Source organism: Chelon labrosus (genome assembly GCF_963514085.1).
Source record: "Chelon labrosus genome assembly, chromosome: 22".
In the NCBI taxonomy this organism is placed as follows: Eukaryota; Metazoa; Chordata; class Actinopteri; order Mugiliformes; family Mugilidae; genus Chelon; species Chelon labrosus.
This window is the reverse complement of record NC_140355.1, coordinates 14,992,229-15,012,510: the sequence shown is the minus strand read 5'-3', so window position 1 is coordinate 15,012,510 and position 20,282 is coordinate 14,992,229. Positions and strand designations below refer to the sequence as shown.

At 42.7% G+C, this 20,282-nt stretch overlaps 1 protein-coding gene across 2 annotated transcripts; it reads left to right on the top strand.

Moving 5' to 3' along the window:
- Positions 1 to 347: 347 nt before the first annotated feature.
- fam78ab (family with sequence similarity 78 member Ab) lies at positions 348 to 12,430 on the top strand. 2 transcript variants are annotated; one of them, XM_084572097.1, is made up of 3 exons: positions 348 to 1,263; positions 2,026 to 2,329; positions 6,259 to 12,429. In XM_084572097.1, exons 2-3 carry the CDS (start codon positions 2,067 to 2,069, stop codon positions 6,782 to 6,784), a joined length of 789 nt encoding a protein of 262 aa, XP_084428223.1. In that variant the 5' UTR covers positions 348 to 1,263; positions 2,026 to 2,066; the 3' UTR covers positions 6,785 to 12,429. The 2 variants fall into 2 exon arrangements, with proteins under 2 accessions (XP_084428223.1, XP_084428222.1); XM_084572096.1 differs by having other exon boundaries at positions 348 to 2,329; positions 6,259 to 12,430.
- Positions 12,431 to 20,282: the final 7,852 nt, after the last annotated feature.

The window sequence follows — 20,282 nt, the reverse complement described above, 5'->3', positions numbered from 1 at the left end:
GGAGAAGCCAGTGCAGCATCTGCCTCTTCCACACGGATTCGACGTAGTTTACGCACGGTCGGGATTCAGCGTCAGCGGTGCGCTCCGCTGTGGAGCGGAGTTCTCCAAGGTGCTTAAACAGACAGCGACGGGACTGAGGGGCACCGAATTCAAACAATGAGGATACAAGCGAATAAAATAAAATAAAATAAAACGTCGGAATAAAGTTGATTTGTGGTCAATAATCTACAACAAATGATTCATACTTTCCATCTAGATTATATATAGTTACTGAATTATTCTTCCAAACACTTTCGCATCCAACTGTTTGGACTAAAATCTTGCAACGAGAGTGTTACCCTCAACTTAAAAATGTTTTATTTTCTGCTATTTGAATGCGTAAAAGTAATAAAATGCTATAAAATGTCCTCTTCAACTTCAGCTGAGAGTCTCAGCCTATGGTGCAGTGGCCAAATCAAATTATAAACAGATCCCAAAACCCTTCTACTACCCTTTTAGACTTTTACAAAACCAGCATCCATCTATTTATTTAGTAATTTAACAATTAGTGCTCTTAAAATTGCTAATAGCTGATCGCACCCAATATGGGACTCTTACGCCTACATTTCCCAGCGTTCCCCTCAGCTCGGGGCGGAAGTGTCGTCATGACGATACTTATAAAGCTGCTTCCCAGGCAGCTCCAATAGACCAATGCGTAGCGGGGTGAACCTGCCGTGGCTGCGATGGGACGAGCACGGAGAAATGACAGCTTGTGCAGGAATTTAGGCTGAACTGCATCCGCACCTCTGAGAGGACAGCAACTGAAAGCTCGGTCGAACTATGTGACAGCTGGCATTTCTCCCCGTCAGAGGAGACGTTACTGGTGTTTTATGTTTTTTTTTTTTTTTTTTTTAAATTTATTCATTTTTTTTTTTTTTTTGTTTCATGTGAAGAATGGATCCGGCGAAATGGGCACAAAAGTTGACCCGGCGGTGTCCTCTGGATGTTGCGGCGCTCCGGCTCAAACTCGACTAGATCTCGGCGCAAGTGGAAATTCTACCTCTCTCTTTCTCTCCCTCTCTCGCTCTCTCTCTCCCTCCGCGGGACGGGGGGAATGATTTGCGGCAGAAATAACGGGGAGATAACGGAATTACCTCTTTGACCGAAGAACTGTGCGAGACGCCGCTTAGTCTTGAACCGCTTCCCCCCCTTCTCCCCACTCCCCGCACCTTGGATTTCACCCTGCTGAAGACACTGGAGACGTTCCAGTGAATTGTTTTATAGGTAGACTTCTTTTTGTGCATGTCTTTATATTTTTTTTTTGTTTTTTGGTCGGCTAAAAATAGGGCACACTCCATGTAATTGCACCGCACGAGCCCTTAATCCGTAAATGTACAAAAGCGTCGAGCGAATCGTTAAATGACACTTTTAATTCTGGGGAATTGTTGCGGATTGGGCTGATATTTAGGCTGCTCCGCGTAATGCGAGCGTCACCTCTGGGCTGCCATCAGTGCTTCATAACTGTCCGCTGTCCAGCGCAACATTTTTGTTGGCGATTCTTCGGCACACACTTTAGCTTTTGGTGACAGAAAAGAAGTATACGAGGGAGAATTTGACGCCCAGATGAAACATTAGTCGTTTTTTTTTTGTGTGTGTGTTAATTATTTAGCCCTCACGCACCTTTCCAATGGATGCATGTTGCCAAAAGGCCACATTTTTCGGCACATTCATAAGGCTGCAACATGACAGCATGAAAACAGCAGTGTGCGAATGAGAAAAGTTTCGTTTACGCACCGGAAAGCATGTGCTCTACACATATTTTCAATAGTCTTCTTCTTCGTCTCCTTTTCTGACAGTAGTTTTTGATCACAGGCGCATGGCTTTTTTTATGAGGCAATCTGCTATATAAATATATATATATATATGTATATATAAACTTTTTTTTTTTTTTTTTTTTTAATCTTTTGGAGGAAAAACAAAAATGATGTGGCTCCATCTGTGGTGATTCTCTTCTTGCTGTTTCCATGCGTCTTTCTTCTCCTCCAGACCACTGGACGTTGTTGTGGATTGTGTTGCTATTTAATGCAATGGGCTGCATCCAGAGTATCAGGTGTAAGCCCAAGAGTTTCCGAGAGAGTATCATCGTCCTGGAGCTGAACACTTCCATCGACTCCAACCCCACCAGCATCGACGAGGCGTCCAGCGTGGTCCTGCGCTACCGGACGCCGCACTTCCGAGCTAACGCCCGAGTCCTGGTGCCGCCGGTAGCCGCTAAAGAGACGTGGACCATCGGCTGGATTCAAGCGTGTAACCACATGGAGTTCTACAATACATATGGCGACAAAGGGATGTGAGTACCGTGGGGCTCTTTTTGGTCGCTTTGGTTTAAGATGATGAGAATGTGTTCGGGGTTCAACACGTTGAGCTATCTTAGGTTTCTTCTCTGCTGCAACTGACACTTTGACCACAACTCAGACTATATATAATTCAAGTCAGGGTTGGTTCAGTTACTTTGTGTTTAAAATTGATTGTACTCAAATACTAAACTGAAACTACACTTTCATTTTTATTCGTAGTACTCAATGATCTGCACATTTGTTTGCGTCAATTGATTTCACAACTTTAGGCAGGTGTAACTTCACTGCATTTTTTTCCCCCACAGTGTCTTGATGGAAAAAAGGTCAGATGTGGTAAACTGAATAGTAAAATAGTTCCTCGTTCCTTCTTTAAGTGAGTGGTTATGTATTATTTTAAAACTGCTGATATACATACAAAGTCCAACCAGTTTGGAAAGTTAGGAAATAAAACTTAACTTATCAGCAAACTCTTAAAACTGACAGAGCAGACTCAACCGGCAAAAGAGAACCTTTATTTCTCAGTAATACTGTGGGTTGACTTGTGAAATTGCCACAGTTCCTTTTTCTTGGTGTTGCAAATAGTGCTAAAATTACTCTTTGGGAGAAATAATTCACAGTAGTGAAACTGGGTTGCGTCAGCTGAACGACAGCACCAGTTTGTGTCACGCAATCAAGACATTACAAATAAACACTTGTGTTTTTTTTTTTTTTTTTTTAAAAAGTGCTAATTATGATGGCTGATTAAAATAAACTGGCTCGTCTGGAGGTAGCTGTAGGCGTACAACAGAGTGCTTTTAAAAACCTGACATATTCGAGGCCGGGACAGTGTGATGGAAGATAATTGCTACGCCCTTTCGGTTCCCTTTACTTGTCAATACAGTTATTTTGCAGTACTGGCCATTAACAAAAACAAACCTCAGGTTTAAAGTGACTGTTAACTCTCTCTGTTATATTCTCTGTCCATTTCCCTTCCTATTTTCCTCATCATGAGTGTTATTCAAGTAGTCTTTATCTCATACCACGTTACCCCGAGTCCATCTGGAATATGCTTTTATCTGCCGACACTGCAGCAGAGGATGTCTGAGTCCTGCACGACCAAGATTAGGGGCGCAGTCCCCTGCCCGACTCCCCCACCCCTGTATGGCCCTGAATGTGTGTGGTGTTTGTGTTTATGTATAAGAGAGAGAACCCCAATTTCCTTTTAAGAGTTCAACCTTATCATTGTTTTATGTAAGCTACATTTATGTTTCCGGTAATTGCTTTTGCTTCCACGTTATTTTCTTATGTGAGCAGAGAAAAAGAGGAAGCAAAAGTGTGAGAGCGCGAGAGGGGGGATGACATGCTCTAAAGGGCACAGGCTGGACTCAAACCTGCACCACTGCAGTCAGGACTATAGCCTCAGTTCGCCTTTTTAATCAAAGCGCCACTATTGCATTGTGAATATTGACTCTCTCTCATCTATCCGAGCTTCAGCTGACAACCGTCTGCTCAACACAGACATCCAAAAATGTCTGATGTTTTTCCAGTCGCCAAAAGATTTCCCCAAGATCGCCAACAATGAGACTGCACAGCTTCTCGGCCCCTTAACACCATTCATAACCTTCTCAAAATCACACTGGTGTACAGTAAGTGCAGACGTACCACACCAAAAAAAAAGAAGAACAGTAATCAAAAGTTGGAACTAACCAACACTAATGTACTAGATATGCTATAGCGCTGTGTATAGGGTGTTTGCGGCGGTGTTTACAAAGGCAAATCCTCACAGCTCAAGTACTCAAACATGTACTCCAACGTTAAACTCATTAAACTTTTCAGAGAAAAGGCAAATAGTGACAGAACATGAAGAAAATGCCACCCCACCTCTTCATGCTCATTGCTGAAGCCACTCTTTAGGATGCAAGAGACGTGTCCACTCTGACTGCTCAGGCTCTCATACTAAGTAGCTTCTTTGATGCTAATAAAGCCTCGCCGTGCCATAATTGGGCAGAACAGCTGAGGACGGTAAATGTGGATGATTTCTCTGTTGGCTTCGGATGGTGTGCTCAGGATTCTGTACACATTCATCGCTTCCCCTCCCATGTGCAGCCCCCGAGGCCTTACCGAGACATGGTTTTGTAGGTTTGGCAGCATGAGAGCATACTGAAGTGAAACAAAAAAAAACAAACAAACAAAAAAAAACAAACGGAAATGGATATATTTCTAAAAAAAACAAGTTTCTTAAAATGAAATGTAATCCTGTTTAACAAGAACCCGAATCTAAGGAGAGTGCGGTGGTCTGCCAATAGAGAGACACAGGTGTTGAGGCATAACCAACGGGTTGTTTCCTTACTTGTGTCCCCATGAGGCTGATACCATCTGTGAACAAAAGCGTCTCTTGGACGTGTTTATTATGGCTTATGAACAGACGTTTTTTCCTCCAAACGTGCAAAAAAATAAGTAAATCAAAACTGGGTAGAAAAGTTGCAGAAACAGGAAATAAGTCATTTCCAGGCCGCTTGTGTTCGATGCCACTCGTAAATTCTCAAACAAGTGCAAGTAACGTCTGCTGATCCAAGTGCTTTTATAAAACCCAAGGTTCTAATTAAATAACTCATCACAGAGGTTTTTGTCCATTAAACTGATGTTAGTTAAGACAAACCTTTTTCTTTTTGCCGGAGAGCTTTCACTTTTGATGTGCTTGAAGTCACCAGCAGTTTAAAGGCATAGGCACAGTAACAGGAAACTGCAACCATGTGCCGCAGCACAGCAGCAGTTCCCAGCCTTTTATGGCCCTTCTTCAATGACATCCCATCATCGTGTCGCAAATGTGTTCATCAGAACTGATGTAATTCTATGTTACATACGTTTCATGTACACAACGGTGGGTATTGTCATCATACAGTTGGCCAGGTTTACATTTGTTCTACTAGTGGCGAGTCGTTTTTAGTGGGCCTGCATGTCTTACTGCAGACCATTTGATTACAACAAAGCCGGCGGTGAAGACGCAAACAGGAAGTGAGCCGTATCTCCGCAGCGCTTTACGCAGACTTGATCAAAGTATTTCAGCGGGTGGAAGAGAGTCCACGTTTTACCTGCGTGCAGTCTACGCTGCTTGATGTGCGCTCACATCTGGCGAAGGAAAAGCTTCAGGTTTGCGTAAAAGCGAAAGAAATCCGAGTCAGATATTCATCGCTCAGATGCTTTGTGTGTCGTCCGAGTTCACAACAAAAGGGAGAATTGCTGCAAATTGTTTTTGGGGGGGAGTCAAGAGGATTATGCAATCTTTCAGAATAGAAATGTACATTGCACACATGCGAGCACAAAAGCACGCATGCACACTGACACACACACACACACACAAGGTCGAGCTATTATCATGCCTGACATGCTAATCTCACCCCCTGGGTGAATTCATAAATCACAATGTGGAGCCAGGCCAGGCAGACAGTAAGTCATGTGGCTGGTGATCACACTGTTATCTGTACTGGCGACCCTCGATTTCAGGGAATAAAGGTAATCTTTTTCCTGCTGTGGGCAGAAAATCAATGGGTGGACAGACTAGAGGTACCAGATCACTTGAGGCGTTCAGTATCACAGTGTTTGTTTTTTTATCTTGGCATTGTATTTTAACTCAGTAGGACGGAAATTGCTGGAAACAACCAGCTGTGAGGCTTTGAGTAAATGTGTTGCCTCTGTCTCGTTGTTAGATATACAGAGATATGAAGGTGGAGACTTGTCATGCTGTCAAGATGCTAATTTTATACTATTTATATAGAAAGGAGGAATCTGTTGGTTGCGTTTACTGTGCCAGAGCTAAACCACTGCAGTCGTCTTACAAAACAGGGTTCTCACAACCCAAAGAAATAATCACTAAAACTGTATTCAAAAGATAAACACTCCATTTGTGGGTAAATCCTCATCTATGCCTACTTTCAACTTCCAGGTCCAGTTGGGAGCTCCCGGACCTGCGCGATGGAAAGATCCAGGCCATCAGCGACTCAGACGGTGTCAACTACCCGTGGTATGGCAACACCACGGAGACCTGCACCGTCGTGGGCCCCACCAAGAAGGACAGCAAATTCACTGTTAGTATGAATGACAATTTCTACCCCAGCGTGACCTGGGGAGTGCCGGTCAGCGACAGCAACGTGCCTCAGCTTAGCAGCATCCACCGCGACCAGAGCTTTACAACCTGGCTGGTGGCCATCAATCAGGCCACCTCGGAGGCGCTCGTCCTGCAGACGATCCGCTGGAGGATGCGCCTCCACATCCAAGTGGACCCAGAGAAGCCGCTGGGCCACAGGGCCGTCCTGAAAGAGCCCGTGGCCCAGGAGCAGCCTCAGATCCTGGGCAAGAACGAGCCCATCCCCCCCAACGCCATGGTCAAGCCCAACGCCAATGATGCCCAGGTGCTGATGTGGCGGCCAAAGAGTGGTGACCCCGTGGTGGTCATCCCACCCAAATACTGACCTGCTTCACTGACCAGACTGGCCTTTGATACCTTAACAGTATCATCTCTTATTTGTTTTCTTTCTTTTGCTCCTCACCAGCTCTCACCGCTTCAACCCTTCTTCGATATTTATTTCCCCCCCTCCCCCCTCTTTTGCCTCTATATTCTTCTCTCATGTTTTAAAAAGACTGACAGAGGAAACCAGCGCTGACAAAAAGACCAGCTGTCGTCGTGAGGTGGGGCGGGGGGGCTTGAGCATACTTTTAAAACTGGAGTGAACAAACTGCAACCATTCTACCTTCAAAAACTGGGTCGGGTCTCACTGTGCTAAATTGCAAAAATGATCATTTTACATTTTTGGCTGTTCGGGCCAAGCGACGTAGGGTTTGTGAGTGTGGGTGCATTTAAGTATTTTACACGACCATGTCGGCGCACGTGCTACACACATGGATATGCACAAAATTTGTGTACGAATACCAGTTGTGTTTTTATTTATGGGTTGGAAGGGAGTGCATTTTATTGTGTTTGATGTTGTGTTATGTACATGACAAACTGCATTGGTTGACATAGATTATTTTAGTACTTTTTTTAAAAAAAAAACAACAACAACATGCAAGACATTCAATCCATGCTGCCTTAAGTTTACATTGCTTTCCAAACTTTTTAGCCTTAAACAAAGTGCAATGCAGTATTTAGTCGTTTGTCCCGTTCCTTCCTGACCGTTGGTGCTGGCATGTTGTGTGGGTTTAGGACAGGAATGATAGCACGGGGAGGGGGGGAACAAAAAAATCAAACTTAGGCTTTTATGTTCTGTCACAGTATTTCAACCGAGTTGATGAGCTGAGTTTCAAGTGCATTATGCAACAGATGCTCCGCGTGCACGGATATGCGGAGAGGAAAAGCCATCAATAGCAATCTGAACAATAAAACTGGACATGCAATAACAGCGGCTACTCAGAAACCCTCGGCAGCTGACCTCAGTTCAGTCACTTTATTCTGTCTGTCGCAGAACTAAAACGGCGGAAAATACGTTTTCCTTTCTGTGGTTCGCTCCATCTCAGGGCCCCCTATTTTTTTCTTCCTTCCCCTTCTCCTTTCTTCATCCGTCCTGTCTTGCCTTATCGCCACGACAAGTAACTGTTCGCATTGCTCACATTGAACAATCAACACAGTATCTTTTAATAACTGGAGAATAAAAGCAGTAGTCTGTCTGCTCCGTGCAATCCGCTTCTCGCCATCTTTTCTCAACTTTTAAGAGAATCTCACGGGTACTGTATGTATTATTGATGCCTACCTTTAAAACAATCCGTATCCGTTTTCTCTCTGTATAATTAAATCCAATCATCTTCCTCTTATGTTAACAGTCTTTTCTGTATTTTGTTTTCGTCCCTCCCCCTCTAATCCTTATCTACAGCAGTATTCCTCCTCCCACTTCTCGCTTCCTCTCCCCTGCCTTCCCCTCTTCTGTCTCTCACTTTTTATCTGCCGTCGGGGCTGAAAAGCAGAGCGGGAGGCATGCGAGTTTGATGCCGACTGCTCGGCTGGCATATAGATGACCCACTTCTCTGCCTCGCCGGTTGCGGCTCTCGCTGCAGAAATGCGGGGCTTGTCTCCCCTTTGTTCCGCCGCCAGCGAATGCAAGACGCATCCACGCAGGCGTAAACAAACAGCTAAATATCAATGAAAGGATGCCCGCGTAAACGTTAATCTTTGAGAGGGGGCACAGCTGCAAACTGAAACTGCTCTTAAAAGCCCAAAGAAGGAGGCTGGATTTGTTTTTTCTTCTATGTCACAGGAAGGGTTGTGTACAGTTTCGCTTTTGGATGCTAGAAGCATCTTCCAAGTTCATCGTGCCCGGTCCCTGTGTCCATTCGGCTCCGACCAAAGAAATAATTTGCATGCAAGTCTGATCTGCTCATGTATTTCACAAGCTCTGTAGGCTGCTGCTGCAGTTTCAGTGTATGAGCCTCTTCTTCTTACTGACTGCATACAGCAATCATCCATCGGAGTTGGTTCAGATCACGTTTCTTTTCATGTTTTCAAGTTTGATTTCCTTGGGTGGTTCAGAATTTTTGGGAAATGCACTTATTAGCTCTCTCTTTGAGAATCAGATAAGATTGACTCTCATATTTTTATGCTATATAAGAAGCAGCAGAGAGCACTTAGCTTAGGATAGCATAAAGTCTGGAAGAAGGGGAGCTTAGCCAGCTAGCCTGGCTAAACATTTAATAACTACAACCTCTGAAAGTCACATTTTATCTAATTTATTTAAGCCATACAAAAACAGAAGTGTAAGAACCTTACACCACTCTTTGGAGAAGGCTCTATACTAAGGTATGATACTAAACTTTAAATGATATTTAGCTGAACCAAAGCACAAAGATCAAATGCATTCATTCCATGAGGTAGATTACTTTTACACCCTACGCGCATACGTGTCTAGACTCCCGACACTCCGGTCGGGTCAGTCCGTGGATAACTGAGATAGCCCCTGCTCCAGGCGGAGTCACAAGACATTGTGGTGAAAGGTTGAAGGAGAAGTATTGGTGTCATAATTAGATCCGCGCTGACACACTTTGATGCCCTACATGGACTGAACTGAACTGTGCAGAGTCGCGCTACGCATCCCAAGGGCTAGCTCGAGTCACGGTTGCGGTTTAAGGGAGGTCAAATGGCAAAGGTCCGGGGCAAAGTTTTTGGTGTGCGTGAAGAGCTGTCGCGCTCCGAAAATGCAAAGCGTGCACTTAAACGGCTGTGGGGGGGACGAATATAAAGGTGACAACAAATTGAATCCATTTAGACATTAATACCGGCTTAAAATAACGTTGACATTTTCAAAGGGGGACGTTGGTCACAAGTTATTTCGATTTGTGGTTTGCATCAAAGGCGGCGGAGAAAGCTCATGTTGGGAACCTAGCATAGCATAGCATGGTGGCGCTTTATTCCGTGCGCCATCTCTTCCGATGACCTACGAACACTGTGGCCGGTGCTCAAGCTGGACTGTACGTAATGCAATTAAACCTTGACACGCACCCTCATTCTCAATGTGTGTTTTAAATCCCGCTGATGGGATTTAGGCGGGATGAGGAGTTTCACTCGGTGCGCTTCTCCCGTCGTCGAGTCGTGACACTTTCTCTCACAAACGCAGGGAAGGTTGTGTCCTTGTCATAAAGCAGGGGCTGGGCTTGCCCTCACAAACACACATAAACACCCCGAGGGGAAAGGAGCAGGCCTGCCGTGGTATCTGATTGTCACAGCAGTGTCACATTGGCAGCGTGAACTCATTTATCAGTCCCGCACGTGGCCCGTCTGAACACATGCACATGCTACAAAGCCATATGCACAAACACACCTGTTTGCTAATAAACAGAAAGTCATGTACAGCCTGTATCTCCTTAGGACATGGGTCTGTCAGCTACAGGCAGCATTTCATGTTATATTATAGGTAAAGGGCAGAAAAACTTCATAAAAGGTTTTATATGCTTCCTTAAATTAGCCACAGCAAAACAAAAGTGCCAAAATTGGACAAAGCCAAAACTATGCAGTAGGACAAAAACCTCTTGGCACTTCTTAACAGGCCTGTTTTCACTTGTTTTTAATTAAATACCTTTTGCATATTTGCTTTCCTGGAGAAACCGAACAAATGCAAAATGTAGTCACGCTTCTAGGTCTGTGCCAAGCGAATGGACGACTCCTCTCCTAAACCCACACCTTTAAAAGTTCCTCTGAGGGCTGCTGCCTTTGCTTCCCATCTTTATACAGTTGCTTGTCCCCGTGAGACACCAGTGGACCGTCATCCCTTCGTTCAAACCAAGTTCACACTCAGGACGGCCGGCCTTCATTTCCTGGCTTTTTTTTTAACTTTTGGTTCGATCCCATGAAAATCTGAAGTTAGCGTCGGTACATTTTTCTCTTACTCTCCGTACGTCGGAAAATATAATTCATTGTTTTGAATATAACCCCAAATGTAGCACAAAAGAAAATGTGAGTGACAAAGTGTGTATCTCATATGTTTGTTTTGGTTTCTGGAAAAACAGCACTGAAAATTGCAGAATGTTCTTTTTTTTTTTTTTTTTTTTGTTCAGCTTTTACGTCTAAACCAATACTTGAAAATGGGTCAGTTCTGGCAAATATTTAAAACTGTGAAAATGCACAACATTGGGGGAAAGCATCCCTGAAATAAATAGATCTTTTTCATGAATGAATAAAATGTACAAATACTACGTGTTGTATTTGCTTTTCTTTAAGCTCACATGCGGAGGTATACCTTAGTGACAGTTGATTATACTAGAACTATAGTATGTACACCGATCAGCCACAACATTAAAACCGCTGACAGGAGCAGTAAATAACATTGACCACCTTGTGACAATACAATGTTCTGCTGGGAAACTTCTGGACCTGGGATTCGTGTGGATGTTACTTGTACCACAGACCGAGACCAGACCAAACACCCCGACCCCATAGCAATGACACTCCTTGATGGCAGTAGTCATCCCCAGCAGTATGCAGCCTGACACAGGCACACCCAAAGGCCACATTCTGTTGCTAGACACCACAGGACACCATCAGAGCTCCCATGTCCATTCTCTGATGAGTCACAACCGTTTTGGAGGCACAAGGGAGACCTACACAATATCAGGAAGGTGGTTATAATGTTACGCCTGATAAGCGTATATTTTCTAAGTCAGTGAGTCGCCTTGCAAAAACACATAACCCAAAATGAAACAACACAAAATCCAGAGCGACAGAAGTGATGTGCTGAATCCAAGGTGCTACTTGAAGTTCACTGTGGAGGACAATATGTAGAACAACCGTCCTTGGACAAACACCAAAATAAACTCTTTGCTAGGACTTTGGGGGGAGGCTTTGAACAAGACTATTAAAGCGAAGGCAATCTGATTTGTTTTTCAAATCGGATCAGATTTGTGCACCCAGACATCCAGCCTATCTACACAGGGCACTGCGTTAATAACATTGGCACCCTCAACTACATTTATGATTAAAGTCCATGTGAAAACAGATTTGTGATGCACTATATGTTATCAACACACCAGTATCTGACCAAACAATGATCTAAATGTTATTTTCTAAATAGTATTTCAGAGTAGATATGTATTTTCTGGGAAACCATATAAAAAACGCTGATGACTCATCCTGCACTTAGGTGTGTGTACTACTACTGCATCCAATGCAGCACACAAACATTCATGTCCCTACGTCCCCCTTGGTGCACCAGCTTTACCGCCGGCTTCGACTTTCAACCCAAACATGTATGGGCGGTGCCTGCTCAGGGCATTGGAGCTAACCAATCAGACAATACAGGGCTTTTTGGGCGGGATGCAGACTCCCTAGCTGTATATTTACAGGAAAGACGTAACTATGCCGAAGCAAGTAGCACCTAGCTTTTATATGGAGACTTTAAAGCCTTCTATACTAGTAATACAATCAGATTAATTTACTTAATTTACTAATTATAATGCTTTTATCGGGAGCTCACTTTGCTGATAATCCTTTTCTGCCTGGTATACACATACACATTCCTTCTGTGACTAATTATACTGCATGTACAGGTCACAGCTATCATCCACACGTGTGCCACTCCAGGCTGGTTTTCTCTCCAAACATGCTGGGCTCTGTGCTCTTTCAGTCTGCTCACATCAAGCCAACCAAACATTCCCTGAGCCATGGACAAAGACATGCAGTCTTAAGTGCCGAATTGGAAAAAAAATATATATCTTGAAAGCCTGCATGCATACAAACAAGTCCCCAAGGCTACACATACACAGCCGAGCACATGATGCACTGTACGCCACTACGAGTCAAAGGACCTCTATAGCACGATTATGGATGTTACCTCGCTATGCATCGGTCACATTCTGTTAATGGCAGTGGCAAAAAGCAATAAGGGATGACGCAGAAAAGAAGGGGCATGCTGTATACAGTCACAAGAAAGGACTCGAGTACACACGCTTTAGACTCCCATATGCAGGCAGTATGTACATTTAATCTGACTAAATAAAGACATTTAACAAATGCAAATGTTGCAAGTACCTCTATCTACGGGATTTTGCACTGAAGCTGAACAGAGGTCTATGATGGCCAAATCTTTACATTCATGTTTCTGGGAATGTATAATCCCCAGCTGTAGGATATACACTGATCAGGCATAACATTATAACCACCTTCCTAATATTGTGTAGGTCTCCCCTGTGCTTCCAAAACAGTTGTGACTCATCAGAGAATGGACATGGGCCTTCTGAGGGTGGAATTTGGAGGCAAGGTCAACACCTCGTGCTGTTCTTCATTTTGTTTTTAGTTGTTCCTGTTCCTGGGGATGGGTGCTGCGATCAAGGAGTGTCATTGCTATGGGGTGGAGGTGCCTGGTCTGGTCTAGGTTGTTGGTACAAGTCTAAGTAACATGAATGCCAAGTCCAAAGTTTTCCCAGAAGAACACTGTATTGCCACAAGATGGTCAATGTTATTCACTTCTTCTGTCAGTGGTCATAATGTTAAGCCTTATCGGCACAAAACTAGGAAGCAGATATGTTCCCTTTCTGTAGGCTCAATAAAACATAGCTATATACCAAGCACAATGCTACATGGGAGATTATATGAATGCCACATTTATGAGTAGTAAGCCATGGGTAAGAAGCCTCTATATGTTCAGCTGAGTTAGTTCCAGATATACAGTCTCTCCATGGTCTTTGCTATCCCGCTCACATTCCTGAACTGCACATTCACAGCTATATTTACATGGCTCAGAGTCTGCGAGTATGTCGCAGTGTCTCCCTGCACACGTCCACCTGTCCCTCTTTGTAATACCACATAATCACTGCACCGCTGTATCTTTGGAACCGGGCGCTGCTATTAATACACCCAAGGGTGCCAGTGCTGAAAGTTGCAATAGCTCTCTGTCATTCTTTGTGATCTCCGAGACAATACCGAGGCTCATTAGCCGCCGATATGCAGGATCCAGCCAGCCTGGCTATTTCAGCTGGACAGGACTTTCATCTTTACCAGGACTGACCTCTACAGTTTATGACTTTGTTGTCTGGAGGCAAACAATAGGTTCCACTATATGCCTCAACTGCACCCACTTTAGCTTTGGTTACAGCAGTAGAAAACATGCAAATATAATGATTCAGTAATTTTGTGTCATGAATTAATAGAGCAGATATTCAGAATAGGTGTATTTCAGTTTATCCTGGAGGAGATTAATGTTTGTTAAGCTTGCAGTGTGGACATGATTTTTTTGGGGGGGATATTTGGGGGTTGGGGTGGCGGTTAGTAACCTCTTTAACTTTCCAGTTGAAAAAGATTAAAACAGATGGAATTGTAAAAGATGATTACAATATTTTCAGACGTAATATGAAACATACTTTCTGTAATGTATTTTTAGATTTAATCACGGTACAATGGGGGGACTTGGATGTGACCTCAATCTCTGTACAATTCCCACTACGGCCCTGGCTTTGGTAAACAGTGTGCTAAGATTAGAGTTCCCCCTCACATTTAAAGTTGAGGATAAAACCTAAATTTTGCTCTGTAGAGGACAACGATGTATTAATATTTGGTTATTTTATAACGTATTACTGAAAAATGATGTTCGGATCTCTGTGTGCTTTTAAGCTTGCAACATCCTGTCGAGCCAGTCTGAATCTCAATAAGCACAAACGGGGCAAATTTGTGAAGGGAGGAATAATTGGTCCAACAGCTTCCTTCCTAATGTTTAAGATCCCTGTTTTTAGTGTCACACACTTGCACAACTTCTGCAAGGTTCAGCCTAGGGGTCATTCAGGGTCATTTTAAAAACCTTTGACACCTGCAAGAGCCGTCCAGAAAATATGATGCAACTAACTTTCATTTCAACGAAATGCTGTAACAAAGCTCGCAACCCCTACCGTTATGTAACGATGACTGATGTGTTTAAACAACACGTACATCTGGGCTGCCGGGCTAATCCTCGAAACAGGACAATAACTGCTTAGCATAGAATGCAATTTTCCATTTAAATTAATGACAGTCATTAAGCGCCGAACATCCCACAAGCTGGGACAGGGGTACTTATAGGCAACCTTTAACAGCCATCAGTGTAATTACAGCGTGTGATGCAGTTGGATCCCACTCCTCCCACACTCTGCCGAGGCTTTCGTAATAAACTCAGACATCACAAGCAGCAGCTCCGGAGGGGGGAGCATCAAGACCCTTCACGCAATTATGAGCTCAACTACTTTGCGAGATGTTAAACTGAACAACTCATGTGACCCGAGCCTGCCTGGTTCCTAATTAACTTCTATGAATATTAATACCTTCATTCATATTAATAAAACACCAGATTTAGACCCCTTTCGGTTTATAATCACTTAAATTTCTCTCTCCGCGGTTCCACAATTTAAAGGAGATTACAGAAGGTTGGGAAATCCAGCGGGATGAGGGCACGTCGATTTTCTTTCCCTGCATAATTTCAAGTGACCCCATTACAGACTCATTTGTCTGAAGCCAGCAGGTGTGAAGTGCCATGACTTGTCATTCCACACAGTTGTGTAACCTCCATATATCAATAAGCTTTAACAGAAATGCAGTGAATTTCCTTGCAATTGCCATAAACAGACATCTTAATATTAATATGCAGAATCTGTAAAACTGCAGCCAAGGGATAAGATTTTGGACACTGAAGCCTTCTTTTTTCCATTTGCAACTTCCCACCAGTCTTTCAGAACCGAAGAAGCTACGTCTTCAAGAAACCCTACAAGTCCCGTTGCCTTTCTTTAACGTTTTTGGACAAATACCATAAACTAAAACTTTGAGTGTAAAGTGGTTACTTGTGACACAGTTCTGTCACAGATTACGTCTTTAAGCTCCATTCTCTTGTCTCAAGTCTCTCGTAAGACTGTAAGACCCGGAACAGAAAGTCTTGGCCCAGATATCTGCTAGCTACACGGAAATCAGTGACTGCTGCACCCAAAAACTCACAAGCCACCGCACAACAGACTGGAAAGGATTTTTAATTTTTCCCCATTAAGGCACTTACTTTACAAGAGTTACAAGACAGCTTTAACAATGCTTAATAAATTAGTAAAAAGTAATTCACAAGAATGTAACGCAAGTTGCCAGTTTGATACAAAGTGTATTCCTTTTGTATTAGAAAAGTTCTAATTCTAACTAATAAATCAAATCTGAAGTGGTAAATGACAGTCAGTTATAATTAATTAATAATAATCAATTCATTCATTATTGTGAATGATCTATATATGGATATATATTCATTCTATATATGTCTATATATAGAATGAAGGGTAGGTGGCCAAATCGTATAACAAGAATATCTCTTATACTGGCAACCCTAAAGATGCTCATGTTAATGTAGTGTTATTGATTCTGTAAGGTAACAGTGCATTCACTGTTAATTATTAATAACAAATAATGTACCGTCATTATTATAATGCTTACGACCTCTATTGTTATGGCTATACATTGCTGTCAAAAGCTAAGAATCAACACAGTTTGTTCACGATTTGTGAAATAGCAATCATTTTGTATCATTATCATTGAAGTTTGGATCAGCGAACACACAAATAAACACACTATACAGCATATGATACTGTGTTTTGTGCACATTCTTTCTTACTGTAAGAGCTGAATCACTTCCAGTCACTCATCAAAGACGTAAGTGCGGCAAAAAAAAAAAAAAAAAGAAGCTCCATTTAGGCAGATATGGATTTAGTTAATTTATGGACCCAGAATTCAGGGACTGCAACACATCTGCTGACACCAGCAGTGTCTGATAAGCATTTACATACAAGATGCTTGCTTAGTGAAAAGGGGAAAGTCCTAGATTCAGCAACTGAGGGAGTCACTCAAATGGATATTATTAAAAAAGTAATTTCCTTGGGATTGAACAATATCGAATATGGGGACACCTGAGAGTAGCTGTGTCTGAAGTTTTCACAACAAGCCTTTTAGCTTTTAACAATCCTCAGCCACTCTGTACAGTTTTGGTGATTTTCAAATCCCTCTCTCTGTAATGCCCGGCATCCATGATCATGTCGATTAGATAAGACTCTAAGTCCATTCTCTGTAATCCATTCACATGCAAAGTAAGTGTTGAAACTGCTGCCGAGTGCACCTGTTTATGTTGGGTTACTTGCAAGTGACTCCTTCTTATTATTATTTCTCTGAACGCTCTGTGTGTAGTTACTGGCAGAAATTAAAACTTTCATCATTAAGCTCCTTTTAAGTATCAAGATAAGTAATGGCACTGACCTGCATAATCCTCGTGAGTGATTTAAAGACAGAGAAGAGGAGAGGCTGAGGCAGGTGGGTGATTAAAAGTTGCGAGGTTGGGATGGACTTAGTGGTTCAGATGTTATTTATCTTTCATTCTGTTCAGGTCTGAGCTGTTACGTTGCCCAAAGGTGTTCTTAGCAGTTATGGACGAATAAGTACTTACATGCAGCAGCTCAGTGTTAGCAGTAATTGTAGGACTATGGGGCAGCAATTAAAGTCCCCAAATTCAAAGTCTTTTTATTTGATATTTTGTGAACTACATGTCTCCTATTAATAAAATTATCTGACCAGACATTTACAAAAAGTCGTTCTTAATGGTATTTTAGACGTTTTAATTGTTGATGACTCATCCTGCACATGGGGGCGTGTACATTTTTATTAATCCAATGAAATGCTTTCTTGCTCCACAATCAAATCATACATGGATGATGCCTGCTCAGAACAAATTGGGCTTTCTAGGGAAGGGGAGCAGAGTTTTAATGGGAAAATATGAAGCAAACCTTGTGACTTATTTTGGATTTGTAGTAGTATGTTGCTTTTGAAACTGTGTCATGCCTATTTATGTATTTGGCAAGACTATTAATTGCCAAAACATGACTTTGTTATGGATATGGATTTGTAGAATTACACGATTTTCAGCTTTCCACAAAAACATTTGGTAAACCAGACCACAAGTCTACATCTATGGTAGTAATTAATCAATATGGTAAACATGCTAAATGTTGACATCGGGATGCTAACCTGCTCCAGTGGCAATGCTAAAAAGCTGATGCTAAGCATTTTAGCATAGTTAGCGCGTTCACAATCTTGCTTTGGAGTGCAAGATTTCCAAAAACTAGACGAAATACAGCCGTCGGGAAAGTCCTTAGTTTTACTGGTATTTTAGCCGCAAACCAAGGTAAAAGAAAGCACTAAGTTTACGGTTTCACCAGATTCTTAGAATTAATCCAGAAGGAAACAACAATTTGCGAAATCTATCCGCAAAGGAAACATTAATGCCATACAAATGTAAATAATTTGACACAAATTCATCAAGAATTTCTTTCTGCGGAAGACTTCCACAGGACGTAAGAATTTGAACCTGCACGGTAGGGCTAGAAGGAAAATCAAGAAATCACTAGAAGTAATTGGAATTCGTCTTTCATGCACCAAACTTCAAGGAAATCCCTCAAATACGTGTTAAGATATGTCACTGGACTGGTGAAATTGACAGTGGGATACTTTGCTGCCACCATTGGCAAAAACTGAGAGTTTAACCATTAATTTTACTGATGATAATTCATTGTAGCATTAGTATACGAGTTGTAAACATCGGTCGTTGTTTTATTTTAATGTTACATGTCTTCCTTGTTATCTTTATGATTTTCTTTAACGACATGATCACTGGCCGCACAGGGAGGCCAAAATCTACTGTTCACCACAGAGTCAGCACAGAATGCAGACTCAAGAGAAATAGGAAGCGAGGTCTCCCCGGTCTGTTAGTGGATTATTGGATTTGGATTATCTGTGCAGACAATATTACCCATTAGTGCAAATTGTGCATTCTCTTTTCAGGGGAGATGGCGCTCACAAACGCTGTGGATAACACCTTGTACAGAAGCGTGACCTGAACAGCTTGGCAGATACAATACGAGTGACCGGAATCAGTTGCACTCACAGCGGAAGTGGGACACTGTTCATAGAAATGCCTGAGGAAGTAAAATGTCCACGCGCTATGGAGTGCAGTGGTACATGAAGAGGTGATGAATGTATCAGCGAAACCAGGGAGGACATGCTCAGAGCTGCTAATCATCACTCAATGGGGGTGGGGCAGCGAGAGATTGAGGGTGGGGTCGGGGGTATTTGGTTTGGACTAAGCTATTTTTATCCGGATGCCACGAAGACAGCTGCCATCCTCCCGAGTGTCTGAGACCTCCCTGCATTTTTTTTAATCAGGAGGAACAATGACAGTAGAGACAAGCAATCACTACTATTTACAATTGTGATAAAAAAAAAAAGTAATAACAAAAAAAACCCTGTCTCCTTTTAATGCTTCCATTGAGGCCAGTTGTTTGAGTGGGTGCTGAAAATCTCATAAGCTTATCCGCTTTAGCTGAAAGCATTACAGACTCTGGGCTCCGTAACTGCCTGTGTGGCTCTGTAATCTGTCAATGTGTCCAACTGTAATTCTTTACCCAAGACATCAAACGGATCCGACATCGATCACTCATCAATGTGATCATTCATGCAAATCAAAAATCAACAAATGCAATATCTTTATACCAAATATTCTCCACGTGGACACCAAAGCCGAAGGCTCCAGTCTACTTTTTTACATCTATTGAAGACTCTTGGGGAATTTTACTATTTTAGCAGGTGCCTACTGCAGGTCACATGTCACGACCCTGACATTCCCATGCCACTTCAGAGGGACCGGGACCTCTGCCATCCAAGAGGCGCGAGATAAGGGCTGACAGAGCGACAGTGACATGCTCCACAGCCTTAAGCGGAGAATGTGTTTCTGTTGCAGGTGGCCACATGCCTCAACACCAAGGCTCTGATAGAAGCCATTAACCCCCCCCGCCCAAATCAGCATTCTCCCACAGCCCACTTTAGCTCTGTATGCAAGCGGATGGATTCCTTGGTGAGGATGGAGGAATGAGCTGCATATCAAGGAGGGTTTTGCATTAACCACTGCACCATCTAAACACGGCCTTGGGCATGCTGGGCCTTATGCCATCGTACATTACATTGCAGTTTTATATGGATAATATTCAAATTTTATTTTCCTCTTTTCTCTCAAAAAATGTGCGCTGGTCAGTCCTTTGGAAGCCAATCCTGGTCCAAAAGACAACCACGGACAAGATACCTTTACCATACGTCACATCACAAAAATACATTGGGGATTTTTCAGTGAGAGAAGATGCAAAGATGTCATTTTAGGAATTTCTAACCAGGCAAGAGAACGTTTTCTGCAGTGGGAAACCATCAATGCAATTACTCTTCTAAGAACAGTAACTTTTCTTCACGAAGTCTTTACCAAGAGGAGTTTTCAGCTGTAATGTTATGTTCCAATGTTGTAATGGATAGATACTTTATTTATCCCGTGGGATAAGGTGTGATAAAGGGTACTTTGTGATAGCACCCATAGGATTCCTCACTAGCGGTCTTGAAGCTCAAACTCAAAATGGTCAAAGATGTGGATAGTGAGAGGAGCTTAGGCCAATCTATCACTCAGAGTACCCGTG